This window comes from Rhinopithecus bieti, unplaced genomic scaffold, assembly GCF_001698545.2.
Source record: "Rhinopithecus bieti isolate Rb0 unplaced genomic scaffold, ASM169854v2 scaffold_3043, whole genome shotgun sequence".
Classification (NCBI taxonomy): Eukaryota; Metazoa; Chordata; class Mammalia; order Primates; family Cercopithecidae; genus Rhinopithecus; species Rhinopithecus bieti.
The window spans coordinates 2893325-2910338 of NW_016804580.1; the positions used below are offsets into that span (position 1 = coordinate 2893325).

Here is a 17014-nt window from a genome sequence, read left to right on the forward strand (position 1 = left end):
TCAAATAAATACATTCATTCCACTTAGTTAAAAGTAGTAGGATAATTCTCTCTCTAAAATATCATAAAAATGTTTAAGAAATCTATAGTTTTTTTGCTTCAAATCTCTGCATTTTCTTTCTTTTTTGTATTTTTTTTAGATGGAGTCTTGCTCTGTCACCAGCCTGGAGTGCAGTGGTGTGATCTCGGCTCACTGCAACCTCTGCCTCCGGGGTTCAAGCAATTCTCCTGCCTCAGCCTCCCGAGTAGCTGGGATTACAGGCACGTGCCACCACACCCGGCTAATTTTTGTATTTTTAGTAGAGAGGGTTTCACCATGCTGGCCAGGATGGTCTCCATATCTTGACCTCGTGATCCATCCGCCTTGGCCTGGCAAAGTGCTGGGATTACAAGCCTGAGCCATGGCGCCCGGCCAAATGTCTCTGCACTTGCATACCAAAATGCTTTCTTTTCAGAAATGGTTTCTTAGAAATCTGAAAGAAAAAAAAAAAAAGCATAATGTGGTTTACATCCATGTCTAACAAGAAGCTGAAGAAGCTGTTACAGAATCTAAAGTTTGTTTTGTGATAATGAAGCTAGGACTAAAAATGTCCTTTTAAGCCATTACTTACACAAACACAAAATTATTCACATTTATGGTTCAACTGATAGTCATGAAAGTTACGTTTGCATAGGCTCAGTATATTATTTTTCCTCTACATAGGAGGATGAAACTTGCCTTTATTGTCGTAACGTTGGAGCATATTATCCTGTATCTAAGTCTTAAACAGTCTTTATAGCACTGGGAGGACATAAGTCATACATTCTCCTTGTACAAGTTAACTCAACAGTTTGGCATGTTAAAAGTCCACGTTGCCAAGGTTAAAATCCAACCATCTGACTGAAGTCATAGTCTTTTAAGGTTGCTCCTCCGTCAAATGGTTTCAAGGACATTCAGTTTCGTTTCATTCCAGGCTGTGAAGCTTTTCTTTTCAATGCTAGAACCTAACCATGGAAAGTGGAATTGAAAACAATTACATAGCGAATTGGCTTATGCGTGGATTTCGATTTGGGATCCACGAACATACTTAATGCTTGGCAAAATGGGAAGGGGCACTATGTGTTATTATTATGTGTTATTATTAATCACATAACTGAACTCTGTGGCTACAGGCCTTCCATGGCTCGTCTCCCAATCAATTCTTTTCAGAATTAAGAATCACGACAGGGGCCGGGCGCGGTGGCTCAACGCCTGTAATCCCACCACTTTGGGAAGTCGAAGCAGGAAGATTGCTTGAGCCCAGGAGATTGAGACTCCCTGGGCAACACAGCCCGACCTCGTCTGCAACCAATCAGTCAATCAATGAGTACATAAATGAATAAGCGAATTAATGAATACGTGAATGAATAGATGAATAAATGAATGAAAAAGAATCACGGCAGAACTCCTAACCCCTAGCACGCCTGCCTAGAGGAACAGGAAGAAGTCAAGAAAGAAACACTCTTCACTTCTGTGAGTTTTCTAAGGGCAGCAAACGGCGGCTGCTCAATTAGAGAACCTATGGTCTTTTCTGGCTATAGAGGTCAGGTCCGCAGCTGCTAGCAGCAGAGAGACACAAATCAAAGGGGAGTCCCACAAACGCTTTGAAGGCTGACATCAGAGGGAGCACACACCGAAGCAAACTCCCCACCTCCCTGTGATACCGCAAATTCCCAGTCGCCGGCAGTTTGGGGTTCTCCCACCGGAAGTAAAACCGAAGAAAACGCCACGTCGAAGGCGTGGGTTGCCGAAAGCGCGCCGACGTCACGCGCCTAGCTTCCGGCGATGGGTGGTCCTGGGATCGGGAGGGGAGGCGGGGTGGAGGCGGGGCTTGGGGCTGAGAGAGGCTGTGGTGGGTAGGTGGGCTCAGACCGAGGGGACTACGGGTCGGCGTTGGGCTCAGTGGGCTCGAAACAAAGGGCTATCCGGTGGGGACTCGCCGCGGCGCTTTCTGACGGGTCAGGTCGAGGTTTCTCGGCCTAGCAGTGCCCTCGCTGCGCGATATCAGGCGGGTTCTCCTCGGCTCCTCGCAGCTCGCGCCGCGGTAGGGGGCCCGGCGCAGCGGCACCTGCTGCCGAGGGACCCCGCAGCCCGCCCCGGTGCTCATGATGGGGCTGATCTTCGCCAAACTGTGGAGCCTCTTCTGTAACCAAGGTGAGAAGAATAGAGCTGCGCGGCAGCTCGAATCCGAGGCGGAGGGTCCGGCCGCCGATGGGGACACGGAAGGCAGGGGACAGAGCGTTCGGAGAAGCGGAGGAGGAAGGGACTTAGGCCAGGGGGCGGGCAGAAACTCTGTGTTTTAGACCTGGAGGACGTACAGGAGAGACCTGACGTGTGGGAGAAACAGGGAGGCAGAAGAGAAGGCATTTGGTGTCCCAGAATCCAAACTGAGACTGTTTGGATATTGGCGAAGTAAAGCGGGATACAGCTAATGATGCCCGGAGGCGTATGGAGGGCCTTTCCCGTCGTTATTGAAGCCTGCTTGTATCTATGTGTAGCCCCAGGATAAGTGTCAGGCCAGAAACCTAAAACTTTTTAAAAAAAATATTGTTGGTGCTTTGTTTTCCCGCCCTGCCCTTTGAGCCTTAAGCCAGTGCACTTTCACTCTGATTTCTTCCCCTTTCTTCTAGGACTTGGGAATGAGTTGTCCTATTCAGATACACGAGTTTTCCAGCATCTTCATTCTAAACTTTTTTTTTAAGGCATTCAGAAACTAAATGCTTTTCTGTTTTGTGTAAGACGTTACGTGTGCATACTTAGTCTAGAACAGGTAATGAGACACCTGGAAGTGGCAGGTCCAAAGGGCCGAGAAGTTGCAAAACCTGTTCTGAGTCAGAATGAGATGTGATGTCTTTTGAAGAGAGAAAACACCCAGACCAAAAAAGGGGCCGATGATAAGTTAAAGTTTTAGACGTCCTTTAAACAGAATGGTTCCTTAGTGATCGAAACCAGTTTTGAAAATCAACTCGTTTCGTTTTACATTTAAGAGCCGGGCATAATTAATAAGCCAGTTTTATTTCCTTTTATGTTGGTACCAATTTGTTACTGCTGATGTAGGTATCTAATCTTTTTCTGGATTTAAGAAGTTGTGGAGGTGATGGAATGGCTCTAGTTGACTTGTTCTGTAGATTGGTAAGAACACTAAAATAGTCTTTTTCAAGATTATAAATATAGATTCAGGCACCCACATGTGTATATGTATATGCATGTATCCAGTAGCCACAGATAATATTACTTATCAAATGATTTCAAAGTGAGCAGAGCTTCACACTTTGTGGGTATTATCCATACGTTTAACATAGTTTTATTTATTTATTTATTTATTTATTTATTTATTTATTTATTTTTTGAGACAGAGTCTTTCTCTGTCGCCCAGGCTTCAGTGCAGTGGTGCGATCTCAGCTCACTGCAACCTCTGCATCCTGGGTTCAAGCGATTCTCGTGCCTCAGCCTCCCGAGAAACTGGGATTACAGGTGCCCACCACCACACCCGGCCTATTTTTGTATCTTTAGTAGAGACAGGGTTTCGCCATGTAGGCCAGGCTGGTCTCGAACTTCTGACCTCAGGTGATTTACCCACCTCGACCTCCCAAAGTGCTGGAATTACAGGTGTGAGCTACCGCGGCCGGCCGTAAAGCAGCATTTTAAGACATGCTTAAAGGTATAAAGATTAATACAAAAGTCACCAGTTTTCTCTTTCCCCTAAGCTGGACTATTGAAACATTACCACAGTTGTTGGTTTTTCCTGTATATCCTTTCCCATTTTCCTTTCGCCCTTTCTGTTACATGGCTGCGCTCATTTTTCGTTGGAGGCGTCCTTACTCAGACTAGAGGGAATAAAAGATGTAAGGGGAAAATTTAGAAGATGATGAAAGACATTCAGTGGCTCCCTTTATAATCACATAATTGTTCAGCCTCCTAAATCCCCATTTCTACTTAGAATTTTTCTTTTCCTCTAACTTTCCCGTTGGAAAATTTGGAACCAGTGGTTATTCTGTTATTTTATTCTTATTTATACAGCCATAGGCCAATCTTCAGAGTTTAACATAGGAGATACAAAGTTAAAAAAGACAGATATCTTACTTCCTGGCAAAGTACTGAAACATCAATAAACGAGACAAACATGAAAAAAAAATGCAGTGTGGTAAATTATTTAACAGATATGTGTAAAAATATAACGTTGGCTGCAGCATAAGGTATACTTGGACTGTAATGTAAAGATGAGTAGGAATTTGGGTAGCATGCTAGACAGACCGAGTAGAAGGGACATGTTATTCTAGGCAGAAGGACTAATATGCAAAAGGGAGAGGAATGAGCTAGTTTGGTACTTTTAGGGAAGCTGAAAATAGTTGAGCTTGGCTGTGTGTTAGTTTGCTTGCGAGGAGTGAAGAGGAGATGAAATTGGAAAGACAGCCAGGAGAACCTTATCACAGAGGGCCTCCAGTGTTGACTAGGACATAAACTAGAGCAAGGAATGGGACTCATTGAAGAGTTTAATCCACAGATGTCTCTTAGCCTATATTTTTGTTTTCTGAGTCAACAAATTTAACTACCAATCTCAGCATTTTCCAATTTTGTCACTATATATGTCTATTCCAGTGGAATTAGATGTATTAGAATAACAGGCTGAAAGCCCCACCTCACACCAACTAAATCAGAATGGGGTGAGGTGGCCTGGGCATCAGTGCCAAGGTAAATCGAATGTGCAGCCAGTGTTAAGAACTACTGATCTTACTTTATGTACTCCTTTCCCTTCTCTTTCTTCCAGTATTTCCACATTCTCATCTTTTTTTTTCCTGTAGCATTTTAGAGTCTCATGCATCTTATAAATTAGATACCTTTCTGTGAATAAGTATACTAAAGCATATGTTGTCTAAGTAAAGCAATCTAAAAGTACATTAATTCCTGCAATTTTGTCTTGTTTAAACTAGAAGACTGTTTACTTTGACGGTTATTATTCAAGGAAGTAATTTCAGAATCTGAATATCTTTGCAAACATTTTATGTATCAATGTAGTTCTATGAAATACATATGTGTGTATGATAGCTCACCTCTAAAGTTTTGCATTGTTTTTTAAATTTGTTTTGAACTTTCGTAGGCATAGTCTTTTTCTCTCAGTGTTACGACTGTACAAACCTGTCATCAGTTATTTCTTTTTTTGTTACTTGTTTGTTTTTAACTGAGATGGAGTCTTGCTCTGTCGCCCAGGCTGGAGTTAAGTGGTGCCATCTCGGCCCACTGCAACCTCCACCTCCCGGGTTCAAGCAATTCTCCTGCCTCAGCCTCCTGAGTAGTTGGGATTACAGGCGCACGCCCCCACTCCGGCTAATTTTTGTATTTTTAGTGGAGATGGGGTTTCACCATGGTTTTTCAGGCTGGTCTTGAACGCCTGACCTCGGGTAATCCGCCTGCCTTGGCCTCCCAAAGTGCTGGGATTACAGACATGAGCCACTATTCCTGGCCCAGTTATGTCTTTAAATTTTATTGATTGATTGATTGATTGATTGATTTTTGAGATGGAGCCTCACTCTGTCCCCCAGGCTGGAGTATAGTGGTGTGATCTCGGCTCACTACCACCTCTGCCTCCCGAGTTCAAGCAATTCTCCTGCCTCAGCCTTGGGAGTAGGTAGAATTACAGGGACCTGCCACCATGCCTGGCTAATTTTGGTATTTTTAGTAGAGACAGGTTTCGCCATGTTGGCCAGACTGGCCTCGAACTGCTGACCTCAGGTGATCTGCTCGCCTCGGCCTCCCAAAGTGCTGGGATTACAGGCGTGAGCCACTGCACCCACCCAGTTATTTCTAATGTTACCCAGAATTAAGAACAAATGAAATACAGTTTTAATTGTAGTTCATTTTCAGAACTATGTAACAGTAACATCTTAATTTCATAATTTAATCATTTCTTTCAAATCCATGAATTTCATGTTATTTTGAATACCGGTTGCCAACTGTGTATGATTGTTGTCCTTTACTTCTGACTACTCAGATCTCAGATCTTGTGGCTCACATTTCTTCCTTTAGCTTATTCTGCCTTAACGCTGGACTTTAACCCAGTTTCAATCACACCAAACTTAAACTTATCATCTGTCTGCATCCTGTCTTCCAGACCATTTTTTTTTTTTTTTTTTTGAGATGGAGTCTTGCTCTGTCACCAGGCTGGAGTGCAGTGGCACGATCTTGGCTCACTGCCCCCTCCACCTCCTGGGTTCAAGCAGTTCTCCTGCCTCAGCCTCCCAAATAGCTGGGACTATAGGCACCTGCCACCACGCCTGGCTAATTTTTGAATTTTTAATAGAAATGGGGTTTTACCATATTGGCCAGCTTGGTGTCAAACTCCTGATCTTGTGATCCGCCCACCTCGGCCTCCCAAAGTGCTGGGATTACAGGTGTGAGCCACCATGCCCAACCTGGCTAACTTTTTTTTTTTAAGAGATGGGGTCTTACTGTATTGCCCAGTTTGGTCTCAAACTCCGAGATTCAACTCATCACTTCTCCTTGGCCTCCCAAAGTATTGGAATTACAGGTGCGAGCCATTGCGCCTGGCCTAAAACATTCTGATTTACTATAACTGATAGTAACAGTAGTGTCTTAACCTAAAATTACTTCACATTGGGACCTACCTTTCAAAATGATGCATTATTGGTGAGTTTTACCGTCACGGGCCTTCAGTATTGTGTGAAGCATCACAATGCAAGATGTGAAGCAAGGAGCAGGATTGTTTGAAAATGACCTGGGTATTCACTTGAGTTGCTTCAACAAGGAGCCATCTGGTACTATCCCTCCATTCCTTTGTCCCAGTGGAATTATCTGCCTTCGAGTTTTGCTTATCTTTAAACTACTGGCTTCCCTCTCACCACTGCAGGCATGTTGTTTTCTCTAGATGCTTGGTAGGTGGAGCTTCTAGCTGTCACCAAACTGTAGGATGCTCAGTGCCAGGCAGTCCGTTTGTTCCTTCACTGATACAAGTTCTTGTACTTTAAGGGATAACAAACAGGGTAATACTTAAAAGATTGGCTTCATTAGAAATTAAAGGATATGTAGCCAGGCATGGTGGCCTGCACCTGTGGTCCCAGCTACTCAGGATGTTCAGGTAGGCGGATCACTTGAGCCTGGGAGTTCGAGGCTGCAGTGAGTCTTGATCATGCCACTGCACTCCAACCTGGGCAACAAAGCAAGACCCTGTCTCAAATAAATAAATAAGGAGAATTATAGTGGGTTATACTAAGCAGGCAAGTTTTGTTTTGTTTTACAAAGCAGCTTCTACCATAGTGAAAATAGCCCTTCTAGAGGACCATGTCTGTTTATCCTGCACTGTTATAGGCTGTACCTAGAGTGTGTAGGTCATTAGAAGACCTGCATGTCTCAAGAACTTATCTTTTCTTGGTCCCTCTTTTTTTGGCTGATAAAGTTTTACAACTTTAGGAATATGAGCTGATAGTTGATTGTATGACCAGAATGTTGACATTCACCAGAGGTCATCAAGAAGGGTAGGGTTCTGGTATGAGATGTGCCCAGTCGTTGCCTATAAATCAACTGTGTTGTGATTCTGTGGCAACTTCCCTACTTACCCTGTTGATGTTAACTTGTAACTTTTAAAGCATTCTTCTGCCTTGGAGAAGGGGATCTTTAGTATACTTGGCATAAGTTAAAATCTAGGAAAGATGGTATCTGGAGTGTTTTCTGTATTCAAAGGACATTGCAGAATATGTACCGCTTAACAGAATAATTAGATGAACTTTAGCAACTACTTATTAAAAGAGGTGAATATGTAGTGCATGGCACCCAAAGAAGGAAAGAAATGAAGAGATTTTCGTTGTACAAAGAGCAGAAACAGAATCTGCTTGAAAGAACTGTAGAAGCCGATTGAAAAATTGTTAAACAATGAGCAATTGCATAAAAACTTGAGAGTGTACGTTTGTCTTTGTGACAGATGAAACATTTCCATTTTAACCTCATGGGATTTTTAAGTGAGAATAAGAAACAGATCCTGGTATCCATAGGTGGGAAGACTTACAGATATGAAAACATTTTGATAAAAAGTTAACTTGATTGGTACAGAGCTAAAAGGTCTGTAAAACAGGCTTTTAGAAAACTTACATTTTAGGTTATAATTTTTACCTAGATTAATATTTGGATCTCCTCTCCCCTAGATGCAATATAAGTGACCAACTTTGCTGGTGTTTCCTGCTTACCCATCTCCCACATTCTTTTACAAGAGAACTAGACAGAGAATCAATGATAATTGATTGTGTTACTTAACCTGGGTAGCCTTAACATCATAACATTTCTTTCTGTATTTTAACAGTCTAGTAATAGATACTCAGTGAATGATTCTTCTTAATGAGCTAACTAATAATCATTGTTGAGAGCATGTAATTGCAGTAATGTTAAATGTTTATGGTTTGCTTTCTTTTTGTAGAACACAAAGTAATTATAGTGGGACTGGATAATGCAGGGAAAACCACCATTCTTTACCAATTGTAAGTATGGGTGTTTATTAAACAGTTTTCACTAGTTATTGAAACTAATGTGTTTATAATTAATAAGAGATGCATTATAATAATGATGGAAAAACTTAAATATGTATTTTTTTAATTTTTTTAAAATTATTATACTTTAAGTTCTAGGGTACATGTGCACAACGTGCAGATTTGTTACATATGTATACATGTGCCATGTTGGTGTGCTGTACCCATTAACTCATCTGGTTTTGTTTTAATTTTACCAAACACAATCTATAGAAAAGTGAGTGAAATAAACATTTGCTAAACCCTTCACAAACACTGTTTTCTGGCCTTGAAAGAAAGAAATTTATGTTAAACTAAAATAAATAAAGCGCATATTAAAGTGCTGGGATGAGGTGATAGAGTGGATTTCATTTAGTTCTACCCACACTTGGGTTTATGTAAATAAATTGATAGCTCTAGAAAGCCATTGCTACCCTTCTGACTAATAGCTTTGGAATTTTTTAACGTAGCCAGACTTGTCAAGTCAAAAGAAATGTGATCACTGCTGAAAATATTGCTGTAGTAGCTTGCAAGAGGAAGAGTCTTGAGACTTTCAGAGAAATCTATTAATACCTTAGGAAATTTTCACAGCTCATCATTCCGCTTGTCAGAGTACCTTCCATTATCCTTTCAGTGCCAATGAAATGATCCTTATTAAGGAATAGAAATGGATCTACCAATCACTTTAACAAAATAGTTCTACAATTCTTTGCACCATTGTGTACCCCTTCCCACTCATCTTGCGTTAGAAGACAGCCCTTTAGCTGAAGAAGCTGAAGACGTACTTCAGCTTGCCAGAAGTACTTCATTAGCCAGCGATTAACACATTTTCAACTACTTTGCTAAAAGCTACTGACTTGAAGTTTGTTGTTTCAGAGTTGTGTAACTACTTATTTCTCTTGAAAACATTTTCATTCATTGGTGATTATGTGTTTAAATATGAATTAGCTTTTAAACATCACATATAAACATTTCAGGAACCTGTCATCTTTGTTGAAATAATTTTACACATGGCTTCAAAAATATACATAAAACGCAAGAGAAAATTGCAAGCCTCCTCCAACACAGTACTGACGTGTTACCAGCAAGGGCATATTTGTTGAATTAATTGATTAATGTAGCTTTACCAATGATTATGATAACACAAGAAGTATGAGCATCAGTATTCTAAATATATGTATATGTGTATATATATATATACACACACACACACGCATATTTGAGACCTAGTTTTGCTCTGTTACTGAGGCTAGAGTGCAATGGCGTGATCTCCACTCACTGCAACATTCACTTTCTAGGTTCAAGCGGTTCTCCTGCCTCAGCTTCCTGAGTAGCTGGGATTACAGGCGCCCGCCACCACACCCTGCAAATTTTTGTATTTTTAGTGGAGACGAGGTTTCACCATGTTGGTCAGGATGGTCTCAAATTCTTGACCTCAGGTGTTGCACCCAAAGTGCTAGAATTACAGGCGTGAGCCACCACGCCTGGCCTTCTAAATATGTTTATAGTTAATATAAATTTTCACTTGCCCATGGTCTTATTTTCAGGACTACTTTAGATTAAAAAGCCTGAACTAATTGTTGTGGCTAAGTCTCAATTTAGACAGTCTTCAAAATTATAGATAGCCTATTATCCAATATTTTCTCTTTTGCAAGTATTGGTGTCACAGTCGCCTAGAAACTTGCTTTTCAGGGTGGGATGGGACATTGGGTCTTATCTCACTGATAACAGGGCATGGTGGAATTGGAATTTTTGGCCACAGAAATGCAAATTCACACCACACTGTTTCCTTTCTTTTCCATCAAGCTTGCAATCCATTAAAAAAAATAAATAAATAAAAATAAAGCAAGTCTTTCTTCTGGAGTTGTTGTCTATATGTTTATTTGCACAAATGTTCTCCAGGTTTCTAATTTTCATGTTAATGATCATCATCATTGGTGCAGAAGGTTCATTGATCTTAAAAATACAGAGATAAAAGTTGCTTCAGATTCTCAAGATTTACAAGAGCTTTTATGGTGTCGTTCAACAGCTTAATGAATGAAGTGGTTCATACTTCTCCAACCATAGGAAGCAATGTTGAAGAAATAGTGGTGAAGAACACTCATTTTCTTATGTGGGATATTGGTGGTCAGGAGTCTCTGCGATCATCCTGGAACACATATTACTCAAACACAGAGGTATGTTAAGATGAATTTTGAATTTTAATCGAAAGGTCTGAAGAGTAAACCTAGAAAGTAGATAGGCTGGACCTGGGTGTATTGATAGTTGCCCTTTTTTTTTTGAGAAGGAGTCTTGCTCAGTCACCAGGCTGGAGTGCAGTGGCGTGATCTTGGCTCACTGCAGTCTCCGCCTGCTGGGATCAAGCGATTCTCCTGCCTCAGCCTCCCAAGTAGCTGGAATTACAGGGGGCGTGCCACCACTCCCAGCTAATTTTTGTATTTTTAGTGGAGACGGGTTTCACCACATTTGTCAGACTGGTCTTGAACTCCTGATCTCATGATCTCCCCTCTTTGGCCTCCCGAAGTGCTGGGATTACAGGCTTGAGCCACCGTGGCTGGCCTGACAGTTGCCTTTTAATATGATCCTTTTTTGTAAAGAATTTGGGTTTCTGTTTTAAAATAAAATAAAATTTAATAAATGAAACTTAAGAATTTGGGTTTTCAAATAGAAGAAAAGGCGAATAGAAAGACTCTTTGGAGCTATTATTAGTTGAGTGCTTACTGTTGGCCAGGCTTTCTCCGTTCATCTTCACAAGATTTTAATGTCTCCAGGGTTGGAAAGATCTGATACATGGAGAAATTATATAGCTTTCCCCAACATCTCACAACTTTCTAAGAGACCCTGACCAGGAGAGGAATGAAGTATTTTATTAATTTAAAAATTTCTTATAACATGAACATTCAAAATGTTGGTAGTTTTTTTTTTTTTAATTTAAAAAAAGTGGATTTGCAAATCATCTCTCAGTTCTCTGCCGCTTATGAGTTCAGAGCTAGCTTGGGGAACAAACCTGGATATATTCATATTTTATTTCTGCTTTTATTTCTTCTTAGAGGCAGATATTTTTTTAAGGCCATTCAGTGTAGTTTAGAGAGATTTATCCTTGAGAGTATGAGTTCACAATTGCATCCATTTAATTGTTCTTTGCAAAGAAGTACGCCTAACCAATTATTTTTTCTAAAATGAGACTTTTTTTTTTTTTTTTGAGACAGTCTCACTCTGTCGCCCAGCCTGGAGTGCAGTAGCGCAATCTCAGCTCATTGCAAGCTCCGCCTCCCGGATTTACACCATTCTCCTGCCTCAGCCTCCCGAGTAGCTGGGACTACAGGCGCCTACCACCACGCCTGGCTAATTTTTTGTATTTTTAGTGGAGACGGGGTTTCACCGTGTTAGCAAGGATGGTCTCGATCTCCTGACCTCATGATCTGCCCGCCTCGGCCTCCCAAAGTACTGGGATTACAGGCGTGAGCCACCGCGCCTGGCCAAGACCTTTTAAAAATTGGAGTTGGGCCGGGCGTGGTGGCTCAGGCCTGTAATCCCAGCACTTTGGGAGGCCAAGGTGGGCGGATCATAAGGTCAGGAGATCGAGACCATCCTGGCTAACACAGGTGAAACCCCGTCTCTACTAAAAATATAAAAAATTAGCTGGGCGTTGTGGGGTGCACTTGTAGTCCCAGCTACTCGGGAGGCTGAGGCAGGAGAATCACTTGAATCCGGGAGTCAGAGTTTGCAGTGAGCCGAGGTAGCACCACTACACTCCAGACTGGGTGACAAAACAAGACTGTCTCAAAAAAAAAAAAAAAATGGAGTTGGAAAGGAGGAGGTAGAAAAGGATGTAATATGAAGAATTTTTGGTGAACAAAGTTGCCTTTTTAAATAAAAAACATGTATTGTTCTAGATTTATATTATAATAGCATATGTGTATGTGTGTATATATTCCAATGCAATATGTAAGTAGTAAACAAAGATGGCATATCATAGATACTCAGAACTTGTGGTAGCACTTAATTATTTTATTGGGTATGCAGAAGATGTTGGTAAGCAAATAGTATAGTTAAAGGGTAGCTTACATGTTTATACAGTAAAATAGTGTTCTGAAACTAGAATAAGTTAGAAAGTAAGAGAAGGGCCAGATGCAGTGGCACACTCCTGTAATCCCAGCACATTGTTAGGCCTAGGTGGGCAGATTGCTTGAGGCCAGGAGTTCAAGACCAGCGTGGCCAACATGGTAAAACCCCATCTCTACTAAAAACAGAAAAATTAGCTAGGCATGGTGGCATGTGCTTGTAGTCCCAGCTACTCTAGAGGCTGAGGCATGAGAATAGCTTGAACCTGGGAGGCAGAGGTGGCAGTGAGCTGAGATAGCACCACTGCACTCCAGCCTGGGTGACAAAGTCTCACTGGCTCTCAAAAAAAAAAAAAAGTAAGGGACAAACGACATTATAGCATATGATTAATTTAAACATCAGATTTGTTAGTAGTTGAAAGCTCACAGTTAACTCCAGCTGTGAAAGGGACAGTTCTCATTAATGAATAGGTCAAAGTTGATTCTAGTGAATCCATGTGTACTTAAAGTGTTTCAAAAGGGTAGTTCTTGAAATGACTGAAACTCTAGAGGACTTAGCATATGTCCAGAAAGAGATAATCCATTACTGATGCCATTTGCATGAAATATTCTTTTAATGAGTGATCTCTACAAGAATATCAAAATTACTACAAAGAAAACTGTCACTTTGCTTTTTGAAAATTCTTCATGTGGAAGAGTCACCCAAAAGCTGCAGTATGTCCATTATATTACAAGAAGTTACAGGTATTAAGTAACTCCTGACACCTTCCTCTCATTAACTCACAGTTGCATCCTCATATTCTGTTGATTCCTCCTTTGCCACGTGACTTTTTTTCCATTTATTCCCTTGTAAACCCAACTCAGTTTATATTCAGATTAGTTGTCTGTTCTCTTAATTTTATTTATTTTTATTATTTATTTATTTATTTTTTTGAGACAGAGTCTTACTCTGTCACCCAGGCTGGAGAGCAGTGGCTCCATCTCTGCTCACTGTAACCTCCACCTCCCAGGTTCGAAGGATTCCCCTGCCTCAGCCTCTCGAGTAGCTGGGACTACAGGTACATACCACCATACCTGGCTAATTTTTGTATTTTTAATAGAGACAGAGTTTTACCATGTTGGCCTGGTTGGTCTTGAACTGTCCTCAAGTGATCCCCCCACCTTGGCCTCACAAAGTGCTGGGATTACAGGCATGAGCCACCGCGCGTAGCCTGTTTCCCTAATTTTAAAGTCATCTCTGTAATCTAATTCCACCCTTCATGTCTGTTTATTTTGCATCTATCTCCTGCTGTAATAGCATCATTTCATCTCATTTCCTAACTTTTTATTCTGTATAAAGTGTTAACAGTTTAAGGGCCCTTTTTCGCTGTATCGTCTCTTCCATTTCCTCCTTCTCCTCACCCGCCCCTCCATATTTTTTTTAAATGAGTTAGGGCCTCTATGTCACCCAGGTTGGAGTGCAGTTGCATGATTCTCAGTACAGCCTCAACTTCCTAGGCTCAAAGCAGTCCTCCCACCTTAGCCTCCCAAGTAGGTGGGACTACATGCATGGCTAGTTTTTATTTTTTATTTTCTGTAGAGAGACAGGGTCTCACTATGTTGCCCAAGGTGGTCTCAAACTCCTGGGCTCAAACGATCATACCACCTTACCTCCCAGAGCGCTGGGATTACGTGTGTGTGAGCCACCATGCCTGGCCTATATCTTCTTACTTTTTAATATGCAAGACCTACCTTTTTTCATGTATAGCTTTACCAACAGATTTCTCCTCTTTTTTCTGGCTTGCCTTTAATTTCCCCTGCATCTCCAATATATTAATGCCTAAGTATATATGTTTCAGTCTTGAGCATTTATGGTTGATATTGTTTTATAAAATTGTCTTATTTTTAAAATGCATTTATCTTTTTCTTTCAAACTAGCTTTTCTTTCTAAGAGTTAGGAGATTGTGGTACATAGAAGTAAGTGATTATTGACTGTTTAGATGAATGATAATGGAGTACTTTGAAGTTTTAGTGGAAAATATTACTGAAATTAATATAAGTTTCTTTTAAAAAATTACTTTTACTACCAGCATTTGAAAACAAATCATAGTATTATGTATTCAGGCATCACTTTAAAAAAATCAAGTTGGGCACAGTTTTATTTGTTGAAGTTTTGAGTTATTTTCTTATCATTAACATTTGGATTTTACTGCTTGATGTGATTCAGTATTGTAAAAGCTGTTTATGATGAAAAGCAGTAGATGTTTTATGATGATGATGATGCCGTGTAGAAAAAAGTACTTAGATTACTTGAGTGGTTTTACAGAAAACTTTTCAACATCCCATTCAATTTTCTGTCTTTCCTTTTAATTTTCTTCTAGTTCATCATTCTTGTTGTTGATAGCATTGACAGGGAACGACTAGCTATTACAAAAGAAGAATTATACAGAATGTTGGCTCATGAGGTAAATTTTAAAGTAAATCTTTAAAAAACAATGTAGTAAAGTATCTGTACATTGCCTTTGCTTTTTTGCTTTAATGTGATATGATGTTGGCTATTTTATTATTAACGCAGCTTTACATACAAGACTGATGAAAGTCTTGAGGTAAAAAAAAATGCTCATTATTTTTTCAAACTTAACTCTAAGACATTAATTGTAGATTACTACTGTTATTGCAAAAATTTTTCAATCCTAAAGTTACTTAAGCATGCCTTTAAAAGTCGGATAAATGAGATAAACAAAAGGAAAACTTAAGGGTCTTTTCCCCAAAAGTTTATAGTAACTGAAAGTTTTTTAATGAATAACTCAAGATCACTTAATTCTAAGTATTTCAGATATTTAAGAAAACTTAGTAAAACACATTCATGTACCATATCAACATAAGATATGAAATATCTTAAGATACCTTGCCAATCTGATTTTCTTCCCTTCTCTTTCAGAGGTATCTACTATCCTAAAAGTAGTGATTGGTATTCTTATGCATGTTTTTATACTTTTACTACATTTTTATGTCTTGAAGTTATACAGAGTATTGTATTCCATGTTTTTTTGTTTTGTTTTTTTTAAGACAGAGTCTTGCTCTGTCGCCCAGGCTGGAGTACAATGGCGCAATCTTGGCTCACTGCAACCTCTGCCTTCCAGTTCAAGCAGTTCTCTGCCTCAGCCTCCTGAGTAGCTGGGATTACAGGCGCCCGCCACTACTCCCGGTTAATTTTTGTATTTTTAGTAGAGATGGGGTTTCACCATCTTGGCCAGGCTGGTCCTGAATTCCTGACCTCGTGATCCACCTGCCTCAGCCTCCCAAAGTGCTGGGATTACAGGTGCGAGCCACTGTGCCTGGCCTGTATTCCATGTTTTTAAAACTAATACTATATAATATATATCTTTCTGAATCTTGCTCTTTTTGTACAACATTGTGACTTATCCATGATAATACATTCTGATATATCCATGTTAATATGTACTGCTTTAGTTCATTCCTTTTAACAACTGTATAGTTTTCCACAGTATGAATATATCACAGTCAATCTATTCTTCTAATGTTTTCATAGTATAAACAATACTGAAATGAATATTAACCAATGGGCTTATGTTATACAAAGATTAGTAAGTAAGAAGTATTGCCCAACTCCTACCACCAGTACTCTACTTTTAAGTTTTGGAGAAACTCTAGTGTTTGGCAACATACTACCATATTTACCTATTAGAATATTACTTATGTAGTTTTGAGTCAGTATTTAAAATTCAAATTTTTTTGAATTTTTTTTCAGTTTGTCCAATTTGACTCAAAAATAAAAATAATTATTTATCTGTTAGAATGAATAATGAAATTATGGATATTTGAGATTATATTAAATATTAGTGCCCGATTATGTTAAAGTAGAAGCACTTCATTATAACTGTTCAGCTGGTTAAATTTAAATTTAAATTGTGGTATTTCACATATTAGAAGTATTTTGTCTTGATTGCAGGATTTACGGAAGGCTGCAGTCCTTATCTTTGCAAATAAACAGGATATGAAAGGGTGTATGACAGCAGCTGAAATCTCAAAATACCTCACCCTTAGTTCAATTAAGGATCATCCATGGCACATTCAGTCCTGCTGTGCTCTCACAGGAGAAGGGTAAGTTTATCGGTCTGAGGGGAGGTAGGACTTCTTTCAAATTTCTTTCAACTTTTTAGGCCAACTTGTTTTCTTCTTGGGTCCTGTTCCTTTTCTGTTTGTTTGTTCTTAATTAAAGGTGATTTTTATAATGTGTCTCAGGCTTACAACATAGAAATAATTCTAGTAAAATCACTGGCAACTGAAAAACTTTTAATGTAAATATAACACTTTACCAAAAAGCAATAAACTATTGAATTAAGTTTTCATAATCCAAATTTTTTGATGTTCTTTGTTGCCTTTATCATATACTGAGAAAAAAACTGTAATGTCACCTTT

At 39.8% G+C, this 17014-nt stretch overlaps 1 protein-coding gene across 1 annotated transcript; it reads left to right on the top strand.

Annotated features, from left to right (window-relative positions):
- Positions 1–1829: 1829 nt before the first annotated feature.
- On the top strand, positions 1830–16700 carry LOC108527758 (ADP-ribosylation factor-like protein 5B). The gene is made up of 5 exons (XM_017869223.1): positions 1830–2172; positions 8441–8501; positions 10558–10705; positions 14953–15036; positions 16545–16700. The coding sequence occupies exons 1-5, from the start codon at positions 2124–2126 to the stop codon at positions 16698–16700; spliced, it is 498 nt and encodes a 165-aa protein (XP_017724712.1). The 5' UTR covers positions 1830–2123.
- The last annotated feature ends 314 nt before the right edge of the window (positions 16701–17014 follow it).